Genomic DNA, 20,898 nt, shown 5'->3' on the forward strand with positions numbered 1-20,898 from the left:
AAGCAGGACAAAACGTGTGGCGTTTCAGCAAAATAGAAGCCTTTAAAGTGAGTTCCGGCGACACATGCAACAATACACGTGTGACCGGCCACGCCATATGCAAGTGCGGCTTAAGGAGCGAGTACTCTCTTTGGGCCGGATCTAAGCAAGCCTTGCGGATTTACGGAGGCCATGTGTCGTTTGGGGCCCCATTTGTGTATACTATAGTTTGTAGCCAGATGCTATGTTCTAAGCGGTCGAATTCTGTTTGTCGATAATGTCAAGTTTAGTTCTACTTGTGATTTATTGCTATAACTAGATGATATTAGTTGCACTTCCTACTTGTTCAACGCGTCTATATTCACATACAATTCTCTGAATATATTCAATTCTGTGTACATTTTGATGATGCTTTACAACGCATGGGCTGGGCCTAAAGTTCTCCCGAAAGAGCAAGCCGGCCCTGAGTATCTGTCTGCGGTTATGTTCTTATTGCACCCTTCACTAGCCGACAACGACGAGTACTTGTAGTATAGATTAATCAACATGTTATTGTAAAATAATACGATGTCACGCAACTTATATGTACGCGAGGTTAAAAAATATTATGTAGTTAAGTAGACCTTAGCAGTGACTATGGAATAATCTGCAGATTGAATTACGTTTTTGTTTTGCGGCTATGGAATATCAAGTTATTTGCATGCTAATTTTTCACTAAGAAATGTGAGTTCTATTTCAGTCTTCCCTCAAGTGAAGCACTTAAGTATTTTGTTAGAGCTTTTTATTATAACATAATTCCTAATTCCTTCATGTTCAAAAGTGCTAACGTAATTTTTTCTTAACTATTTCTCATTGAATAAAACACTCACTCTTATTTCATAAAGTTTTGAATAAATTACAAACACGCTGCGTTTGAAATCCTAGCCTAGGCTTGCTAACGAACGTCCGCAGTGACTATTAAAAATTTAGCACAAAACCTTTTAGCACTGAGACTAACAAGGTGAAAAAGTGGGATGAAAAGCCGCGCTCTCGACGTTACCGGCATTGCAGTGTTTCAATGCAGTTTGCAGAGTCTGTGGTCAGCTTACCGCGGAATACAGATTATACACGCTTCAGAACATTTATTAACTGCTTTTCCGTACTTAATTAATTGCATTCCTATATTTATTTAGTTTAAAGTAATTCAATTAATAGGTATGTATTTTTTAGGTATCGTTTTTGGTCACCGAAGCTATATTTGAATAGAAAAATCGTGAATTAACTAACAATAGGTGCTTGAAAAATTCTAGTTGTAGCACATAAAGAATACGAATCAATGCGTTATTCTTATATTTCCGTTTATTTGTCTCGCGTTTATTGAAAACGGCTGTAAAATTGTATTATAAAACCTGATATGTGCATCCGAGAAGGGCTTGCGTCTGGATAGCCTGTTATTAAATAAAACCACTTATCGTGACTACGTCTACTATTTTATTTGTAAGATTTATTATAAAAATTGCATGTTCCGGTCTCAGTGAGACGCGTGAATGGTCGTTTTTCACATGATTAACATTTGTTCGATGCGACACGATGTTATATTTATATATTGTTACAAATTTAAATTATGAACGCATTGGCCCCTCCGTTGTTGGTAGACATGTTAATTTAGCGCCTAATCACTGATGTTTTATTTCATTAACATACTAGCTTACCGCTCGCGGCTTCGCCCGCTTTGTTTTAAACCTAATAAATTATATACTAAAACCTTCCTCTTGAATCACTCTATCTTTTAAAAAAACCGCATCAAAATCCGTTGCGTAGTTATAAAGATTTATCATTTAAGCATACAAAGGGACATATGGACAGAGAAAGCGACTGTTTTATATCTACTATTTAGTGATGATCATTCAAGGACTGATAATTAATAATAGAATAGAAATCTTTTAAGTATGTGGATGTTAAACACATTACCTACGTTTGCGTAACGTAATTAAAATATTAATGGCCTGAATTAAAAAATTAATACGTCTTGCACTATATTATGGACACCCGCACCTTTAAAAAAGTTTGGTTGAATTTTGGTACCTTTTCAAATAACAGGAATTTGAGAGAGCACGGTCTGCATTGCGTCGCAATGATAATATTTTATCTTGGTCAGGTATTGTATAGCTGTAATAATAATATAACTACAACCTAACTAAGTTATTGCTTACTAGCAACATGTCACGGGTGAAACTAAAACCACACAACTAAAAAAAAAATATTTTGAGTTTTCTACTTACCTATACTATATTTCTGTATTTATACGAATTATTTTATTATGATTGAACGATATTGGAATGATTTTACACAGATAGACTTTCTGTCATTCCAAATTCCATTAAAGAGAAGTTCTTGTAAATGCAGATCAAAGGAAGCTGAAATTCGTTCCTCCCGAAATTCATTGTTTGTGCAGATACGGATGCAAATTTGCAAGTCACTAAAATTGTATCAGAATGAATAATATCTAAATAAAGTAACTATATAGTTAAATGTAAATTGAACGTTTTTTTATTTTTATAGATACTAGTTACTTACTTACTTATTTCTTTATTTTTATTTATAATACTTTCTACAGATGTACCTACATAATAAAAACATTAGGTAAAGGAAATGATGATGATGTATTCCTTACATATTTCCTAATTTCCGTATTTCAATAAATTTTCCTTGTTATTGCCTTATGTACTTTACCTACTTGAATTTGACTAGAAGAAAATACAGTAGTTTTCTTCGTTCAGTGATAAGTATTTTAGTTTAGTTTAGTTTAGTTAAGTAATAAATATTTTTTCCGCTTCACAATTTCACCAAATCTTTCATGTTTTACATAAGCAATACCTACCTACGATGCATGCATAATACGAAGACAATTCCTCCCTTTAAGTGGCTTACAGCTTACTTAGTAACTATTTACTTACTAGCGGTCCGCCCCGGCTTCGCCCGTGGTACATGTTTATGTTTTCTCTACATAAGATCCATCCTCGTACTTCAAGAAATATAATAAAAAAAGAATTATCGAAATCGGTTCAGCCGTTCTCCAGTTATGCGCTTAGCAACACATTTTGCGATTCATTTTTATATATAAGAAGATTTAGTAATCTGTGCCATGGCATATTTAGCCTATTTAGGCCAGTGTATTGGGTACTTTAAAACAATGTTCGATACACAGTTAGCTTAAAAAATAACTGATACGAAATTTGGAATTTTTCCAGGGCTTTTATTCGTATAACACGAGAACACAGCCACTTAATATGAGAGAAACGTGTTAAAGCCTACACTAGACTCGGCCGAGCTGATAACCTACTATTATAAATTCTGAATATAGTTTTAAATCAAAACTATGTCAAGTTTATTGAGGCGTTTATTATTAACGAAATAAATATACCTAATGAACTTTATGCATCTTTGCTTGCATCTATTTATAAATGGAGAATTAACAAAGATAACAAGACGATGCCCAGTGCTCACGCTGCTTTCCTTTCTTCGAAATGTAAGAAACTAAACGCAATAATTATGTTAAAGTAAATATTAAGTAGTTACAAATAAACTATACCTAATAGATATTGCACGCCTCATAAGCGAAGCGTTGAGGTGGGTACTACTGTCACTTCGCGCAAAACATCTGATTTTTCAAACTTAAAATGTCTTTATGTATCATACATTGCACTTGTAAGATAATACATACACACACATATTAAGAAAAAACACTATTTTTAACATTCATGATATTTTTTATGTCATTTTTGTTATTTAAACTAGTTAAAAAACAGTTTAAAAAAGTTCTGTCTTGGACGTCCGTGTGTCTGTATGTGCGGAGGATTTTCTTGTTAACACGATAGCGACCGAAATACTTTACTAATCGAGTCTTTTTTTTTCTCTTACGCTTGAGTATGCTCAGGAATAGAACCCTTTCATTTTTCAGGGTCTGATTCGATGTGGTTTAATTGTTATTAAATAAACAAAAAAAAATATCGACTGTTCTCCGTAATTTTAGTATATCTATATATTATATATTCTTTATTTTTTTTTATATTTATAGTGTACTCAAAATTCACCATTATAAACTCGATTCTTTATACTATAAGCCAAGGTTTAAAAAAATAAGTTGGTAGTCAGTTCCTTAAACCTGCGCAGTTTCACATCTAGGTGGGGCCACAAGAAAAATAGCTCAATTATTACGGTACCGCTTTCTTTACTTTTCCAACTGTTTTATTTTACTTCTTTTTTATATTTATAGTGTATAAATAATCAATTTTATTGTAAAGGATGAGATTATGAGGCGTGCACTTTTGGATTTTCCAAACTATTTTTAAATCACAATTAGGTATCAAAAAGCGATGGCCTGGAATATCATGAATGAATATGAAGGAAAGTAGAGTTATAGATTACATTTTTTCCGATTAAACGCATTCATAATTTTTATTTCTGAAAACTATACTAATGAGTGGCATGTAAATACGGCCCTGTTCGTACGTAAGTACGTAGGCATTATTTTATGAAGGGCTGCGCTAGGCTAGACTGCTTTCACCGCCGCGGCCGGGTGCGTGAATCGAGCGTCAACCTCATGTACTAGTGCATTCTTGAACCGGACCCATTTTATAATCGAGCACTCTTTCGTTATTATTACCCGAGATTTTATATGGACGTGTAAATTGTTTTTAGCTACATCTATTGTAACATAATATCAATACTAGGTACCCATTAGGTATCTATTTCAATGAATGAAAAAATTTCATTTTTTAACCATTTAGTTCAAAAATCTTAACCATTAACATTTAAGGAAACTAAATTAAGTTCTTTAGAAAGAAGATCCTTATATACGCATATCGACTTTTTTGTTTTCTCTGTAAAAAGTAATTAAAAATAATTATTGTAGGTACCTATATGTATTAAAAATAATCATGTTAATAGGAAAGTTATCAGGTTTTATGTTGCATCATTAAACTACTGGTACCTACTGTCAGTCTTCTTGCAATAGGCATGACGAAAGATTTTGAAATCCTCTTCCATAATGTGTGTATACGTTTACTATACAAGAAAAACATATTTCGGTAATATACTTAAATTTAACGAAGATAAAATCCATTTTTCAAAAAATATTTATCAACTGTGCCAAAACAGCTCGCAGGTGTCATGGCGTAAGCGTGACGTCACTCTTTAGTAAATACGTAATTATTTGTATGCATTGCGAAGAAAATTAAAAAAATATATATTTAATATGTGTTGTAGAAACGAATTTCAAAGTTTATAAGTGGTGTGCAGTATTGCAGTGTGAATCCACATTAAAATAATGCTCAAAAATGTGTTAGTAATTATTTCAAGCGAGAAAATAATAAGAAATGATTGTATAAAAATTGGCGCGGAGAACCCCAAAACCACGTATTCGTGAATTCGCAATTATATTTCTGTTCTGAGTCGATAAAGCATACGTGAAACAATAGAAAATAAATAAAAATGCGTATTTTAAACATATTCATAACAACAAAATACATGTGACGTGAGTTGTTTACTTAAGCGTGACGTCACGCGTGTTTTAGTCAAAATGGCCAACTGCAGAATTTCAATGTTTTATTTTATTGATAATCTCATTAATCTTAGTGTTTTTAAGATTTTTAAGTCGCTATATTGAATTTATTTATCCCTTAAAAACCCTAATACGATCATTTATGGATACTGTCGTCATGCCTAGATTTCTTATTTTTTTAGGTACCATCTACATATAGCAGGTATCATCTCAGTTTTGGGATTATTAAAAAACTGTATATTATTGCTAAATATACTTAATTTATTGTCGACGCATTACATTAGAATTACCTATTAGAAATTTAGACCACAACTAATTATTATTCTTAGCTTAAATAAAATGCATCAAAACCCGACAGATGGCGGTGAAGTTATTCTCATTACCTATCTCAATATCCAATTATAACTGTTCTGCCAACATAATAATATCTACCTACCCCACCTCTGTTAAATATTATAAAATAGGTAAAATAGTGATTAAAATATTGATACCTATTCCTATTTATAGGGAAATCGTGGATATAGAAACAAATGATAATAAAATCTTTAGAAGTTGCAAAAACAAATTTTACTGTTACATTATATACACTATTAAATCAAATAAATTATTATTGAGGTCATAGTTACGTTTAATAATATTGAATTGTAAAAACATTTATAAAATGTACAAATATTATTCAAAATATTTGGTATATTTCATATATGTATATGTTGTTTTTGAACGTTCCATAAAGTTTATTATGTTATCTGTGCGAATGTCGAATGATTTTTTCAGTCATTTAGAAATGGGGATGCTGTCAATTCGATTAAAGCCCAATTTTTTGGGTTTATTAAAGTTTTTAAACAGTATGAACTGGTTTATAGTGTTTTTTAGTTTAATAAACTTATCAATGTGTATCTATGAAGATCAAATTGGCAAATTTGATTGGTAAATATATAATGTTATAGGTTATAAAGTTGTAAGACTTCTTAGTTCGTAGTTCTGTGAATAATTAAAGTTAAATACTTTCAGGCGTCAAACATACGTGGGACGAATTAAGTTTGCACATTTCGATACAGTGACTACAGCTAAAAAAATAATAGTAGCCACAGAGGAGAATGTTTTAGCTGCCCTAAATTTGAAGACTGGTAAATTAGTTTTATTACTTGTATCCGTTTAAAATAAGTGTACCGGCTAAATTATGTGAATAAATTCAATAATATGTAATAAAATATACGTAATATTATATAGCTTTTATCATAGTTAACAACATCAGGAGATGTATATTTAATTTATATCATTTCTGTCAATACCGTGAGATAGTTATTTTTTATAGTTTTTCATAATATTTTTTATGTTCTATATTAATTTCTAGGTCAGGTAATGTGGCGTCATGTATTTGAAAGTGCAGGCTCAGGGAATATTAAGTTATTGCATGTAAGTGAAGGTGATAAAGTGACTACAGTCACAGGTAACAATCCATATTTAGTTAGAGGATGGGACCCAGCTACAGGTAAATCTTATAAGAGTTTTTAAGATTTCATAGTTTATATTTATTATCTAAGATATTTTTATATATCAGTTAATAGTAAAATATGAAGGATAACTAGATTGATAATATTCCATGAATATTAAGGTACCCTTAAAAGGGGATCTTTGAAGATACTACTCATTTTATAAAAACTGATTTGATGATTTCTTTAGCATATGACACCATTTATCAGCTACTGATATTAGATCCTTTATAATTCTAGAATCTAGATTATTTACAAGTGTGAAGGTCAAAGTTCATAATATTATGAAAATCAAATTCAAATTCAAACTATCCAAAACCTATTGTAATAATTGGCATGAATAAAATTTTCAGGTGTATTACAATGGGAATGGCCAATATCGTTACTAGACACAGAAAGGGCGCACCTGTCTGAGTGGTGGGTGCAGAATGGCATGCTGGTGCACTTGTTGCCAGCGTTCGGATCTCATTTGGAAGTTACCATGTATAATCTTATGACGGGAGCTAATAGAGGTGCTACGTCCAAGTTACCTGCTGGCTGGACCAATGATGGGTAAGTTGTAAAAGATGCAGGTTTGAATCCCGAATTGTGATCAAATTTTTTTCAATTTTATATGTTGAGAAATATGTGTAGGGGTCAAAGTTTAATGGTTGTTTACATATCAAATAGAGATATATTATATATATTAGTCATGTACATCGTATGCAGTTTCGTTTGCATATTGTGTGTCTATTATATTGTTCTTCTAATCTGCTGGATAAATCCATGTTACTAAATAAGTTTGAGAAGTTGAAAACAAATTGTTGAATACAAAAAGCTATCTTTTTGTATAAAGTTTCATTGCATACTTAAGTATGTGTACAATTCAATAATGATGATGAGGAGATGAGCAACACTGGAAAAGCTTTTCTAATTTACAATACATTATATAAGTACATATTTAATCAAATTTATTTTTTACAGATGTATTCTAACTCCACCATACTACACATGTATATCAGGAAACATGGGCGAGTACATGCTCCTGTCCCTCGACGTTACCTCAAATGCCGTCCAGATAATAAGCAAGCCGTTATCAAGTTATTTCCAAGCAAATGAAGTTATAGCGGGTAACTTGAGGCCGCTTGATGGTAATAGTGCAGTGCCAGGCTTCATTATCGATGATAAGAGTGTGGTGGTGATAAAGAATAATGATCTGCAATCTTTGGGTGTGAGGTTGGCGGACCAGATGGCGACGGCTACGGTAACTGATGGAGCGTATGGACAGACGTTGATGCAGTCTTGGAGCGATGAGAATAAGGTATGGGCTAGGTAGTGTTGAAAGTGGAGGAAATGCTTCTTTATTAATGAGTTGGGAAATGAAAATTTGAGTAACGCATAGACAAAAAAATAGTTCCCATTGCCAGAAAAAATTGGACATTAAAAAGTTATCTAACTGTTTCAATACACGTTTGTCTATGTAAGAAACATGCATAAGTCATGTTAAAATATTGAAAACTTCTAAATTCTTTTGATATATAAAAAAAAAAAAAAAACTATAAACAGAATATGATAAACTAAAATTGAATCGCTATCATTTGAAAGCAATGTACCAATAAAAGTTGTAAATTTCAGGGTTTCTCGCTGAAAGCACACAATGTAGCAACAGGCAAAGAAATACCAGAGATAAGTAGAACGAACCCCAAACTACACATTCCGGACCCAGAAATATTGGACGTAGTTTGTATGAACACTGCGCGGGAGATGCCCGCGTGTAGGATATTGATCAATGCCGGTGATGACGCCGTACATCTGGTGCAGCAAGAAGGTAGTACTTAATATAATTACTATCTTTAATGAGCAATTCTTGTATATTGTGTACTATCTGAATCTCGGATAAGACGACAACGACTTTAATGAAATTACAGTGGCGGAATATCGATCTAGATAAGATTCTAGTTTAGTTTTAACATTAAAATCACTAAATAGTATAAAACAAAGTCGCTTTTTCTGTCCCTATGTCCCTGTGTATGCTTAAATCTTTAAAACTACGCAACGGATTTTGATGCGGTTTTTTTTAATAGATAGAGTGGTTCTTGAGGAAGGTTTTAGTATATAATTATTAGTTTATTAGTATATAATTATTAGTACATAATTATTAAGCTAGAAGAATATAAATATTGTAACTTATAAGACCGAGAGTAGCTATTACCCAAGTGCCTACAATAAAATAATACTTTTTAAATTATAAACAATGTTTTATTTTATACAGGTCGCGTGTTATGGACGCGAGAAGAAGCTTTAGCAAATATAGTAGCTGCCGAGTTTGTAGATTTGCCCGTGTCTGACACTGATGCAGCCCTAGAGTCTGAATTTGACCAGAAAGAAGGTAAGTCAGCCAACTCTTGGAATTTTAATTATGAAATTTTCGTGGCAAAAGTTTGATATTTCTAATGTCTAGGTTCTAGGTGAAGGCAGATATAGATAGAATTTATTGATTTAGCATTTGCAAATTCGTGTAAGTAAATAATAGAAAAAGAATGTGTTTCCTGAACATATTTATATTCAGAAGATGTTATGAAGGCCAATGTTATTAAAACGATTCGAAATTAAATGTAAAGTAGACCAAAATTACTAAAAATATTTTTGGCATATAATATTATGATCATTAATTTTTCAAAATTCTTATTTTCTAGCTGCCAAGGTGTACAGTGAGTATTGTGCATTAGTGTTTTTCTTTTGTGTGAATATATATTTATGAGTGGCCTTTTTGTTTTTCTAAATGCTTTTATTTTATTTTGGATGCCTTACAAAAAGACTCGATCTTTAAATGATTTATATCCCTTTTTTCTGTGTGGTATTTTTTTCTCTTCAATTATTTAGCTTGGTCTGCTTCCTCCAAAACATTGTGTTAACACTTCATCTGAGATTTTATAGAAATGTGATCTGTTGATATGTTATTTTCTAATTTTAAGTCATTACTTGTTAGCATGTTATCAAAATAGAATGCCTTTTTAGTTATTCCTTTCTTATTTACGAATTATTATGAATTATAACCAAGTTTTACTTTTCCATGATACAAGAATGGACATTCCTTATTAGTAGTGACAAATTGTAATGGTGTGTTTAGTATTTTAAAAAAGGGAGGATTAATATGAATAGTCTGAAAATAAGGCAAAGATTGGGAGAGGCCATGGGATTAATCAGATCTACCAGTATATTTACTGCTCATAAAGTTTAAACTGTTGTTAAATTTGTGCTAAAGTCATTATTGACAATTTTAATCTGGACTATAAATTGAATGCCTTTATAATTTGAATGCCCTAATTTTCCAAACGTTAACAATATAAATAGATATTCTGGTTGCCGGTTTAGCAAACAGACCAAAAATCTTCCAGAAAATTGTAGGCAACCATTTCTCTTGCAAACCAAAAATTTTCTTCTTTCCCAACAAAAAGTGCCTAAAATATCATCTGAAACCCAGGTTCAGTATGGGCGGCGTTCGTGCGTCGTCTCCACACACAGTACCAGCAGTTGCAAAATTTGATGCAGAACTTGCAAAGCGAAGGCGTGGTGCAGGAGACACCTACGTCTTTGGTCAGGGACTACTTTAACCTGCACAAGATTATTGTGCTGCTAACTGATGTGGGAAAGGTGGGTTAAACGATCTCAATGTTACTTTGCTCTTATTCTGTTCTGATAAATGTTCCCAAAAATGACTTATGTAAATATCCTTGTGTATCTTTAGGGGTCTTTAATTTTAAATATTAAATTTTCTTTTGAATGTCGTCACTATATACGACGCAAGTTTTCAATTCGTAGCTTATTTTTTATATTTCAGTCTTGAAAATATATTGATTTCTAACAATTTCACTTATTCATATGTTACCAAAAATTACAGATATACGGTATGGACAATTTATCTGGTGAGATCCTCTGGCAACGCTACGAGCCCAGTCTCAACACGCAGTCAGCTGTCATGTTCACACGTCGCAGCGCCAGGCATCCGCCGTATGATGCTTACCTCACTATTCTGGGAAAACACGAGGTAATTATCTAGAAGTTAAAATGGGGGCATGATCTTTGAAAAATATTTTGCCACTTTTTTTAGGACAAAATTGGTGGCAAATTTTTTGTCATACCATGTCCATATCGAATTATTCTACATGCTTGGAAAGTTGGCAGGTTGTGATTAACTAACTTAGCCTGTATTTTTCTACGACATACATCTCTCTCATATTAAAATATCTGATAATTATTTTTGATGCTTCTACAAAAATATTTCATAATTAAATTAATTCTTCAATGTTACAGGAGACTGGAAACGGCTACATAATCAGCTTGAACCCGATCCGCGGTACCCTAGTGGGGGAGGGGCGGTTGAAACTTGATGTACGCCTGCTGCAGTGCGCCCTGCTGCACTCGGCCGATGTGGAGCGGCTGCACGCGCTGGTGCTGCTGGACGAGGACGAGGCTGTGCAGGTACACACATACACCCGACGTGCCCTGCTGCAGTGCGCCCTGATCCAGATAAATGAAGCCGTTCCATATAACTTCAGAATTTTATCCATAACTAGCTCCGCCCCGCTTCTTTACCCGCACTGCTTCAATCCGAAATAATTCTGAATAAAATTTGTAAGATTAAAACGTTGTTTGCAGGTGCTGCCAGTGTCCGCGACGCCGCTAGTACGAGACTTGTACATGTATGTTGCTGAAAAAGAAACTGGCCATTTAAGAGGATACGCGCTCAAGTATGATGGACGGGTAAGTTTGTTTTTAATTAATTGTCGATTGCAATAAATTTTATGATATTAACGACAGCTTCGGTACAAGCATATTTATTTTATTATTGTATTTAATTATTGGTCCAAAACAGACCCTTGGGGTACCCCTTTGTTTTATGACTAAGCTTATGCTATATTATCCGACCAATTGCTTTGTTATTAATCAAAGAAGGATTATCCATATCTTATAAAAGTACAATATTTTTCATAAAATTATTCTCAATTTTTAAAGTTCTTTCATGTTCACTTAATCTAAAGCTTCATTGAAATCTTTGCAATTGCAAAATTTGCAAATATTGTTATAATTGGGGCATTTCACGCGAAGCGGACACAGATTTCAGGGTCAGGTTTCAGATTTCGGTTATATTCTAATATGTTACATCTGTATATACCCTCAGTATGTATACGAAAAATTTTTGCATTTAGAAGCTTAGTTTTCAAAATACAGGTCTTTGAAGATGTCAGTAAGCGCGAGGTATGGGCGACTTAGAATGTAATTATCAGTTCAAGGAAAGTAATTTTTAAATAAATTGATATCTGAATAATATACCTCATTAAATAAACTTTTTTTCCTCATATTTCGAATTTCGAATTTATATTTAAATTACTTAGAAAAATGAAAAAATATTTTTCTTTGTCGTTTTTTACAAACTTTGCGTATTTTTAATTTTTTTAAAGATCCTTAAATAAATGACTTATATAATGATTAAACTTCATGCAAAGTTCTAGAGTGGTCATCGCAGTAGTTTAGAAGCTACACGTATTATAATGGCGAAGCGCGGCAATATCCCCATACTAGCGCCTCGTTGGTTAGCGCACCGTATCGCAGTATTTATCTCATTATAGTTAGTTAATAACACCGTTTCAGGTTTTAATAAGGTTTTATATTGGTAAATAATAAGCAAGAAAATATTACTTTAGTTTTCTTAAAAAAAATATTCAGTAATATGACATTTTTACGACTTTGAATACGTATATCTCGTCAATTATTTATTTTAGCATAAAACTTATCTATAAACCTCCAATCAATTTTTAAAGACCTATCTGTTGACACCTTATTTAATTCTTTCTCGAATTTATTTTTTGTCCCCGTTTGTATGAATATTGAAGTGCGTCGCGCTAGGCGCTAGTATGGGGATATTGCCGCGTTTCGCTATTATAATACATGTAGATTCTAAAGTATTGCGATGACCACTCTAGAACTTTGCATGAAGTTTAATCATTATATAAGCCATTTATTTAATGATCTTTAAAAAAATTAAAAATACGCAAAGTTTGTAAAAAACGACAAAGAAAAATATTTTTTCATTTTTCTAAGTAATTTAAATATAAATTCGAAATTCGAAATATGAGGAAAAAAAGTTTATTTAATGAGGTATATTATTCAGATATCAATTTATTTAAGAATTACTTTCCTTGAACTGATAATTACATTCTAAGTCGCCTATACCTCGCGCTTACTGACATCTTCAAAGACCTGTATTTTGAAATCTAAGCTTCTAAATGCAAAAATATTTCGTATACATACCGAGGGTATATACAGGTGTGTATATATTAGAATATAACCGAAATCTGAAACCTGACCCTGAAATCTGTGTCCGCTTCGCGTGAAATGCCCCAATTATAATATTAAGTTTACTTCATTTGAGCTTGTTACACTATAAACTGCATTGGTTACGTGTATATTTATTTTACACTTTTAAAATGTGACTTTTCTCTCGACTTTTTTAGCAAGTGGTAGCGCAACGCACGTGGTCCCTGTCGCCGGGCGGGCCGGGCTCGCAGATAGTGGCGCTGGCGGGCAAGAGCCGCAGCGGGCGCGTGCACTCCGCCGGGCGGCCGCTCGCCGACCGCAGCGTGCTCTACAAGTACTCCAACCCCAACCTGCTGCTCGTGCTGCTGGAGCGGCCCCAGGGTGCGTAGCGCAGGGCAGGTAGAGCCGCTCGCCGACCGCAGCGTGCTCTACAAGTACTCCAACCCCAACCTGCTGCTCGTGCTGCTGGAGCGGCCCCAGGGTGCGTAGCGCAGGGCAGGTAGAGCCGCTCGCCGACCGCAGCGTGCTCTACAAGTACTCCAACCCCAACCTGCTGCTCGTGCTGCTGGAGCGGCCCCAGGGTGCGTAGCGCAGGGCAGGTAGAGCCGCTCGCCGACCGCAGCGTGCTCTACAAGTACTCCAACCCCAACCTGCTGCTCGTGCTGCTGGAGCGGCCCCAGGGTGCGTAGCGCAGGGCAGGTAGAGCCGCTCGCCGACCGCAGCGTGCTCTACAAGTACTCCAACCCCAACCTGCTGCTCGTGCTGCTGGAGCGGCCCCAGGGTGCGTAGCGCAGGGCAGGTAGAGCCGCTCGCCGACCGCAGCGTGCTCTACAAGTACTCCAACCCCAACCTGCTGCTCGTGCTGCTGGAGCGGCCCCAGGGTGCGTAGCGCAGGGCAGGTAGAGCCGCTCGCCGACCGCAGCGTGCTCTACAAGTACTCCAACCCCAACCTGCTGCTCGTGCTGCTGGAGCGGCCCCAGGGTGCGTAGCGCAGGGCAGGTAGAGCCGCTCGCCGACCGCAGCGTGCTCTACAAGTACTCCAACCCCAACCTGCTGCTCGTGCTGCTGGAGCGGCCCCAGGGTGCGTAGCGCAGGGCAGGTAGAGCCGCTCGCCGACCGCAGCGTGCTCTACAAGTACTCCAACCCCAACCTGCTGCTCGTGCTGCTGGAGCGGCCCCAGGGTGCGTAGCGCAGGGCAGGTAGAGCCGCTCGCCGACCGCAGCGTGCTCTACAAGTACTCCAACCCCAACCTGCTGCTCGTGCTGCTGGAGCGGCCCCAGGGTGCGTAGCGCAGGGCAGGTAGAGCCGCTCGCCGACCGCAGCGTGCTCTACAAGTACTCCAACCCCAACCTGCTGCTCGTGCTGCTGGAGCGGCCCCAGGGTGCGTAGCGCAGGGCAGGTAGAGCCGCTCGCCGACCGCAGCGTGCTCTACAAGTACTCCAACCCCAACCTGCTGCTCGTGCTGCTGGAGCGGCCCCAGGGTGCGTAGCGCAGGGCAGGTAGAGCCTCTTGTGCACTCCAGGCTGAATACTGAAAATAAATATACAACATGGAGTAAACTGGATGAGAAGAGACGCAGCACGACTTGCAATAGCAAAAAGTGTCACAACTTTTGATCTTAATTCCGTCTTTCGCGACGCACTTTAAGGAACTTCGTTCCAAAAATTTGTGCATAATTTATTCTTCTTACTTCTACCTATCTTTCTGAATTAATTGGTCCACTCACAATATAACCTCCCATTCCAGACATGTCAGTAACAGCAGTAGCACTGGACGCGGCTAGCGGTACAGTTGTAGCGGCGGCTGCACATCGCCGTGCGCGAGCCCTACCGCTCGCCGTACACGCGGACAATGCGCTAGCGTACATGTACCGGAGCGATAAGCATCGGCGCGTGGAGATCGGTAATATGCAGCTCTAATTTATATAACGCTCTACATTGCTTTACACTACTCGACACTACCACATGCGTACGCTCTACCACACTCTATAATACCAAACTCTATATGGCTCTATATAACGCTCTACACCACTCGGCAACGCTCTACACCACTCGGCAACGCTCTACACCACTCGGCAACGCTCTACACCACTCGGCAACGCTCTACACCACTCGGCAACGCTCTACACCACTCGGCAACGCTCTACACCACTCGGCAACACTCTACACCACTCGGCAACGCTCTACAACATTAGGCAACGCTCTATACGACTATATAACGCTCTATAAAACTATACAGCGCTCTACATCATTATGCAACCCTCTACATCACTATACAATGCTCTACACCATTATTCAACGCCAAGTGCAATAATGCATAGAGCATGTCTACACCACTATACATCTACTCGATTGTAGTTTACATACCAGTAACAAAGCAGCACGCTAACGCACTCCAAAACGTTGTACCTCACTCTGAAGTTTACACTCAAAATTTAAAAAAATCATGATAATGATAGTTCAATTGGATCATTATACCATACAAAAACTTTAGCAATGATGGCACCCATTAAGTGCTAATAAACTCTGCGACAATTACACATCAATCGGAACACTTAACATTTTATATTTTACAGCAACAATGGAGTTCTACGAGGGCAAAGAGCGCTGGCTATCAGCTGGCGCTCAGTTCAGTTCGTTTGAGTCGGCCCGAGCCCCCAGTGTGGACAGACAGGCCTACATCCTGCCCGCCACACCCACTGCGCTTGCCTTCACACAAACTGAACGGGCGCTGACTGACACGCATATATTAAGTGAGTATACTTTAGTATAGTACGATTCAAACTTAATGGCGGTGGTATAATTCAATAAGAAAAATTGCAGAAATTTTACAAACGTAAAATAAATAGTAAAAAAGAAAGCTTGAGCGATGTCAAGGGACATCCGGATGGAACGAAGTGTTAAGTTAGAGAGAGACAGACAGAGAGCCACGCGCACGTTGGACAGCTCTAGCAAAAAGTGTCGTGACAACTTTTCGTAAGAATTTTTTCCGTCTAGTCCCCTTTCACAACGCGCGATAAGGAACTTCGTTCCAATATTACAAACAGCTTCATCAATTATCTTCACATATTTGGCAGGTAACCCAGAATATTTATAAATTGTAATAAATTAGTCTAACCTTAACATCATTTAATGTCTCGCGTTTTTCAGCCGGTCTCGATACGAAGCCGTTATAGTTTAATTGTTTTTCTCTTTTCCATAAGTGTGTACCAGGATTTATTAGCTTGGTTTAACAAGAATATTAATTTATTAACTGAAACAATAAGATTTTTTTTTATTAAATAAAACCATTCCTCCACAGTGGCATTAACATCAGGCGCTATAATGGAGCTCCCCTGGGCATATGTCGAACCTCGCCGGCCTCTAGCGGGCGAGCCCCGGGAAGAAGGCCTCATTCCCTATGCACCTGAACTGCCCTTACCTGCAGAAGCGGTCGTGAACTATAATAGATCGCTACCTAGGGTCCAGAATATATATACAGCACCTTCGGGATTAGAGTCTACGAGTTTGGTGTTGGTTACTGGACTTGGTCAGTAAACTAATTTATTTTTTATGAATTTTATATGTAAATCTATGGTCTGGTATGGCAGTATATGCAACTGATGAATGTGGAAAATATTAAGCCTTATGCGTATATATATAATGGTTTTGGGTATGGTTCCACCTTGCTATATAAAATTACATTCCCTCGTTACCGTATTTGCTGAATCTATACAATAATAATTTATTTCAATTTTGTAATATTCTTACTAGTTAGAGATTTCCATCACAAAAAAGTGAGACGTTTGACTCGTATTAGCTCACATTTTAATGTCACGTTTATCAGAACTTTAAAATATCAGTCATATGTCTACGCAGAATAAGCGTTAAAAACTTAGACAGCCTGCTTACTTTAATCTCTTAATATTTTCAGATCTCTTCTACACACGAGTAGCGCCGTCAAAAACGTTCGATTTACTGAAGGACGACTTCGACTACCACCTCATTACGATAGTACTAGCCGCTCTAATTGTAGCCACGTACAGCACTAAGTTCTTTGCGTCCAGGAAAATGCTGAAAAACGCCTGGAAGTGATGCGGTGTGTGCGGGGGAATTTGAACTGTATCGCTTTATATATAGAGGTCATATTTGTATTGGTTATTTTTACTACTTTTGTCCTTTTTCGTTGTTTCGTTCTGACTTCTCTCTTCTGACGCCTAATGTTTTTTGACGGTGACGTCACACTTCTCTACAATCTTGAAACGGTGTACCTGCGATGTATGGAAGATATCAAATCGTTTATGATATAGTGCTTAGTCGTAGAGAGATTATAGTAATATTTATATATTATTGCCAGTTTTAAATATTTAACGGCAACGTCTACGTAATATGTCGATTGTTTGCATATGGGCAAACGGATTTTATAAAAATAATAGTATTTTATCTATATATTAAATAAATTATATCATAAGTAATCAACAATAATTGAAGCAATAATTTCCAATAATAAACGTATACGCCTTAAGTAGGCGGTAAAGACGCGTTCTGCTTGACGATCACAAACAAAAAACTTAACCTGTTATTTTTGAGTATTTTGTACTAAACAAAATACATTGTGATTATCAAGTGGAACACATAAAATCCACTGCCATTTTCTATACAGTTCAAATTCCTCTCTAGATAATTTATAGATTTGTGAAATGTGAATGTGTGCGTGTTTATATTACGTAAGTTATGTTTAATTGTGAGCGAAATGTGTCAAAGTGAGAGTTTTAGTGTTAAAGTGGAATGTTATTTTTTTCACATATTAATATTTTCTTGTGTTTAATTTTATGGAGACTGTCTCTCCGTAACTATGCTCGCTATAAAGTGTGCGAATCGTCGGGTTAATAATAAAATGAATAAATCGCGTTTAAAATACAATAAAGTTTTGAAGTTCTCTTAGTTATTGAATTGGTCTGATGTGTATATCTGTTAGTTATTATATTTGATTAGAATAGGATATCTTTAGTTGTCACAATATCATAACGATAATTTCTCAAGTTTTTGGGGAAATAACACATAAAAATATAAGTTTTTTGACTGGTGTGATCGGAGTGTTTTAACTTGTGTTTAGAAGTGGTCTCAAATTGTACCAAATATAGCGTCTCATTTTGGCACATTTCGCTACGAGGCGTCCACATTTTTTACGGTTTCTTATCTCTTGTTGATGCGTAAGAAAAATTAATACAATACAATAATGGCCATGTGGTGAAAATCGTATATTTATGAGTATTTCAGCCATGATTTACGATAAATATGTAATTTTACTGCAAATCAACATATTGATTTTTATACATGCATTAAAATTAAGACTTAGCAGTGGCTTTTAGATTTTTCTAAAACACACTAGAGATAAGATCGAAATGTGGACGTAATCAAAGTTCGTGATGAACATGTAATAATTACTGTATATGGCAGTATATTAAGTTCCAATAGACAAATATATGAAATGAATTTTAAAAACGTAAGGTCAAATATACGCAGATAGAATTTCAAACTTGCACCCATCAATATCAGAATAGTTATGTGATAGATGCTATAATATAAAGATTTTAATATACCTTTATAACTATTATAGTTAGTGCAATTTATGCTGCGTCTACACGGATCTAAATAATGTTTTCTAACTTACTAATATTAATAATGTTTTCACAAAATACCGATTCGTTTGAACAAGAAACCTGTGTGGACGTGGCATTAGAAATAATTATATTTAAAGTTGGTTATAATTTTATTTTGTATTTATTGATGAGACCATTCCAAAAACAGTTTATTTATTTTTTAAATTGATTAACATGCATTTTTTTTAAAACGGAACATTTTTTGTTGTGAATAGGTAGTTAGAATTTATTCCTAAGGAGTACTGATTCCTATCGATTATGCTTTAAGACCTTACATCGAATACAAAATAATGTAAATTTGCGTTGATTATTTACTTTATTATTAAATGAATACTGATCAGCTATTCGAAAAAGTTAATTTCCAATAGGAAACTTCTTTTTATTTACTTATTTAAAATCTGTTTCTGGAAATAAATAAATGGTTCATAAACAGTTTGCAGACCTTATTATTTACTGTTTGCAAAAGGAAATAAATTATTTATGTTTATATCAATCAGATTTTTGGGTGTTTTGGTTGGTCCCGGTGGTAGGATTTTGTTTTTTAATTTTCCCTTAGGTATACATGGTTAAGGTTATTTACACTAGAATAAATGTAAGAACAATAATAATCGATGACACCAAATAAGTGCTAGTGTTTCCAGTAATAAAATTCATTTTTCGTTGCCATTTATTGAGGTTATTGTCCAATTTTGATGATGCCCTGATCAGGAAATTGATCTATTTATACAGGCTCGAATGTTATCTGTGAAGGAAGGAAGGTGGAATTCCTCTATCGAAAAGAGAATCCTCGACCAGTCTACTCGATTGGCCGGTAAGGCCCCGATGAATTATGTCGGAAAGTTGTATATTATATATGCTCTGTAAACTCAAACATTTATTTATTCAATTAGACTTCTTTTAGAAGCACTTTGGAATCGTCAATTTTAACAATTTGTAAGGGAAACATTTCGCTTGCGTTATTCAGAATGTGTCGCTACATTATCCTATATTATTCTTATGAAGTATTTATTCCTAACTAGCTAATACACAATTTCGTCTGCTCCGAAACTCTTCAACTTTATAATAAGAAGATACAAACACTCCCTTATTTTGAGATCACGTAGTAAAACAGGCCCTAAAGCTAAAATAATTATTAAAGTCCTGAAATTGGGCATCATATAAATTGGACATACCTCGATGATATCTTAAGGATATAAAACCATCTCTTCACAACAGACTGTAATATAAAGTAATACGGAGCCTTATAAATGTGTACACTAGTATATTATTGTATATTACCGAAGCTATATGAAGAATTAATAGATGTTTTCAATAAAATAAACCCAAATTAGTAGTTGCTCATTCAAGATTTGTTATTTAGCAGTAAGGTTTACAGTATTATGGGCTGTACTTTTTCTACGTCAAATAGTTGTGAAATTTTACAATCAGTTGCTTTTCGCTATTTTACAGTTACTTATTACTCTTTCTTTAGATTTATAATAAAATGAATATTTATAAGTGCAGGATCTATCCAGGTATCAAAGTATTGGTTGTATCGAATTTTTTTTTTACGAAATAGTGACTGGTTGTACGAATTTTGAGTTTCTAGTATGTACTTCTAAAGGATTTTGCTTTTAATGTGCTTGAATGGTTTATGTTTAAGACAATCTTTGTATAATCCGTACCATTTCACAATTGCACACCTTAGTAAATGTAGTTTTTAACACTGTTAAAATGTATTGGTTCAAGTCCTTTCAATGGTTTATCTGTAGGATTTTATGAATGTTACTTTATAAATAATTCCATTCAATGCAATATTATTGTTTTTTTTATGAATATGCATGGTACGGACCCCAACAAATTTAATTTTTTTTTATTTGCATTTTTATTGTATTGAATATTGTTAAACTTGAACTGCATCAATGTACAAACTTGTTGCAAGATATATAGCATATAAATATACGTTT

The 20,898-nt window shown here is 35.3% G+C and overlaps 1 protein-coding gene across 2 annotated transcripts; it reads left to right on the forward strand.

The window, feature by feature from the left end:
* The first annotated feature begins 6,299 nt into the window (after positions 1-6,299).
* On the forward strand, positions 6,300-19,262 carry LOC123694882 (ER membrane protein complex subunit 1). 2 transcript variants are annotated; one of them, XM_045640485.1, is made up of 17 exons: positions 6,300-6,448; positions 6,533-6,648; positions 6,876-7,013; positions 7,368-7,566; positions 7,978-8,314; positions 8,629-8,821; positions 9,266-9,382; positions 9,690-9,704; positions 10,478-10,647; positions 10,895-11,041; positions 11,308-11,475; positions 11,653-11,757; positions 13,509-13,692; positions 15,058-15,213; positions 15,887-16,063; positions 16,612-16,839; positions 17,224-19,262. In XM_045640485.1, the coding sequence occupies exons 1-17, from the start codon at positions 6,306-6,308 to the stop codon at positions 17,382-17,384; spliced, it is 2,754 nt and encodes a 917-aa protein (XP_045496441.1). In that variant the 5' UTR covers positions 6,300-6,305; the 3' UTR covers positions 17,385-19,262. The 2 variants fall into 2 exon arrangements, with proteins under 2 accessions (XP_045496441.1, XP_045496442.1); XM_045640486.1 differs by lacking the exon at positions 9,690-9,704.
* The last annotated feature ends 1,636 nt before the right edge of the window (positions 19,263-20,898 follow it).

This window comes from Colias croceus, chromosome 10, assembly GCF_905220415.1.
Source record: "Colias croceus chromosome 10, ilColCroc2.1".
NCBI lineage: Eukaryota > Metazoa > Arthropoda > Insecta > Lepidoptera > Pieridae > Colias > Colias croceus.

Coding starts and splice junctions, on each gene's coding strand:
- LOC123694882 (XM_045640485.1), top strand. CDS start 6,306: ATGGGGATGCTGTCAATTCGATTAAAGCCCAATTTTTTGGGTTTATTA. Junction 10,648..10,894: donor TGCTAACTGATGTGGGAAAG/GTGGGTTAAACG, acceptor CAAAAATTACAG/ATATACGGTATGGACAATTT. Junction 16,064..16,611: donor GACTGACACGCATATATTAA/GTGAGTATACTT, acceptor ATTCCTCCACAG/TGGCATTAACATCAGGCGCT.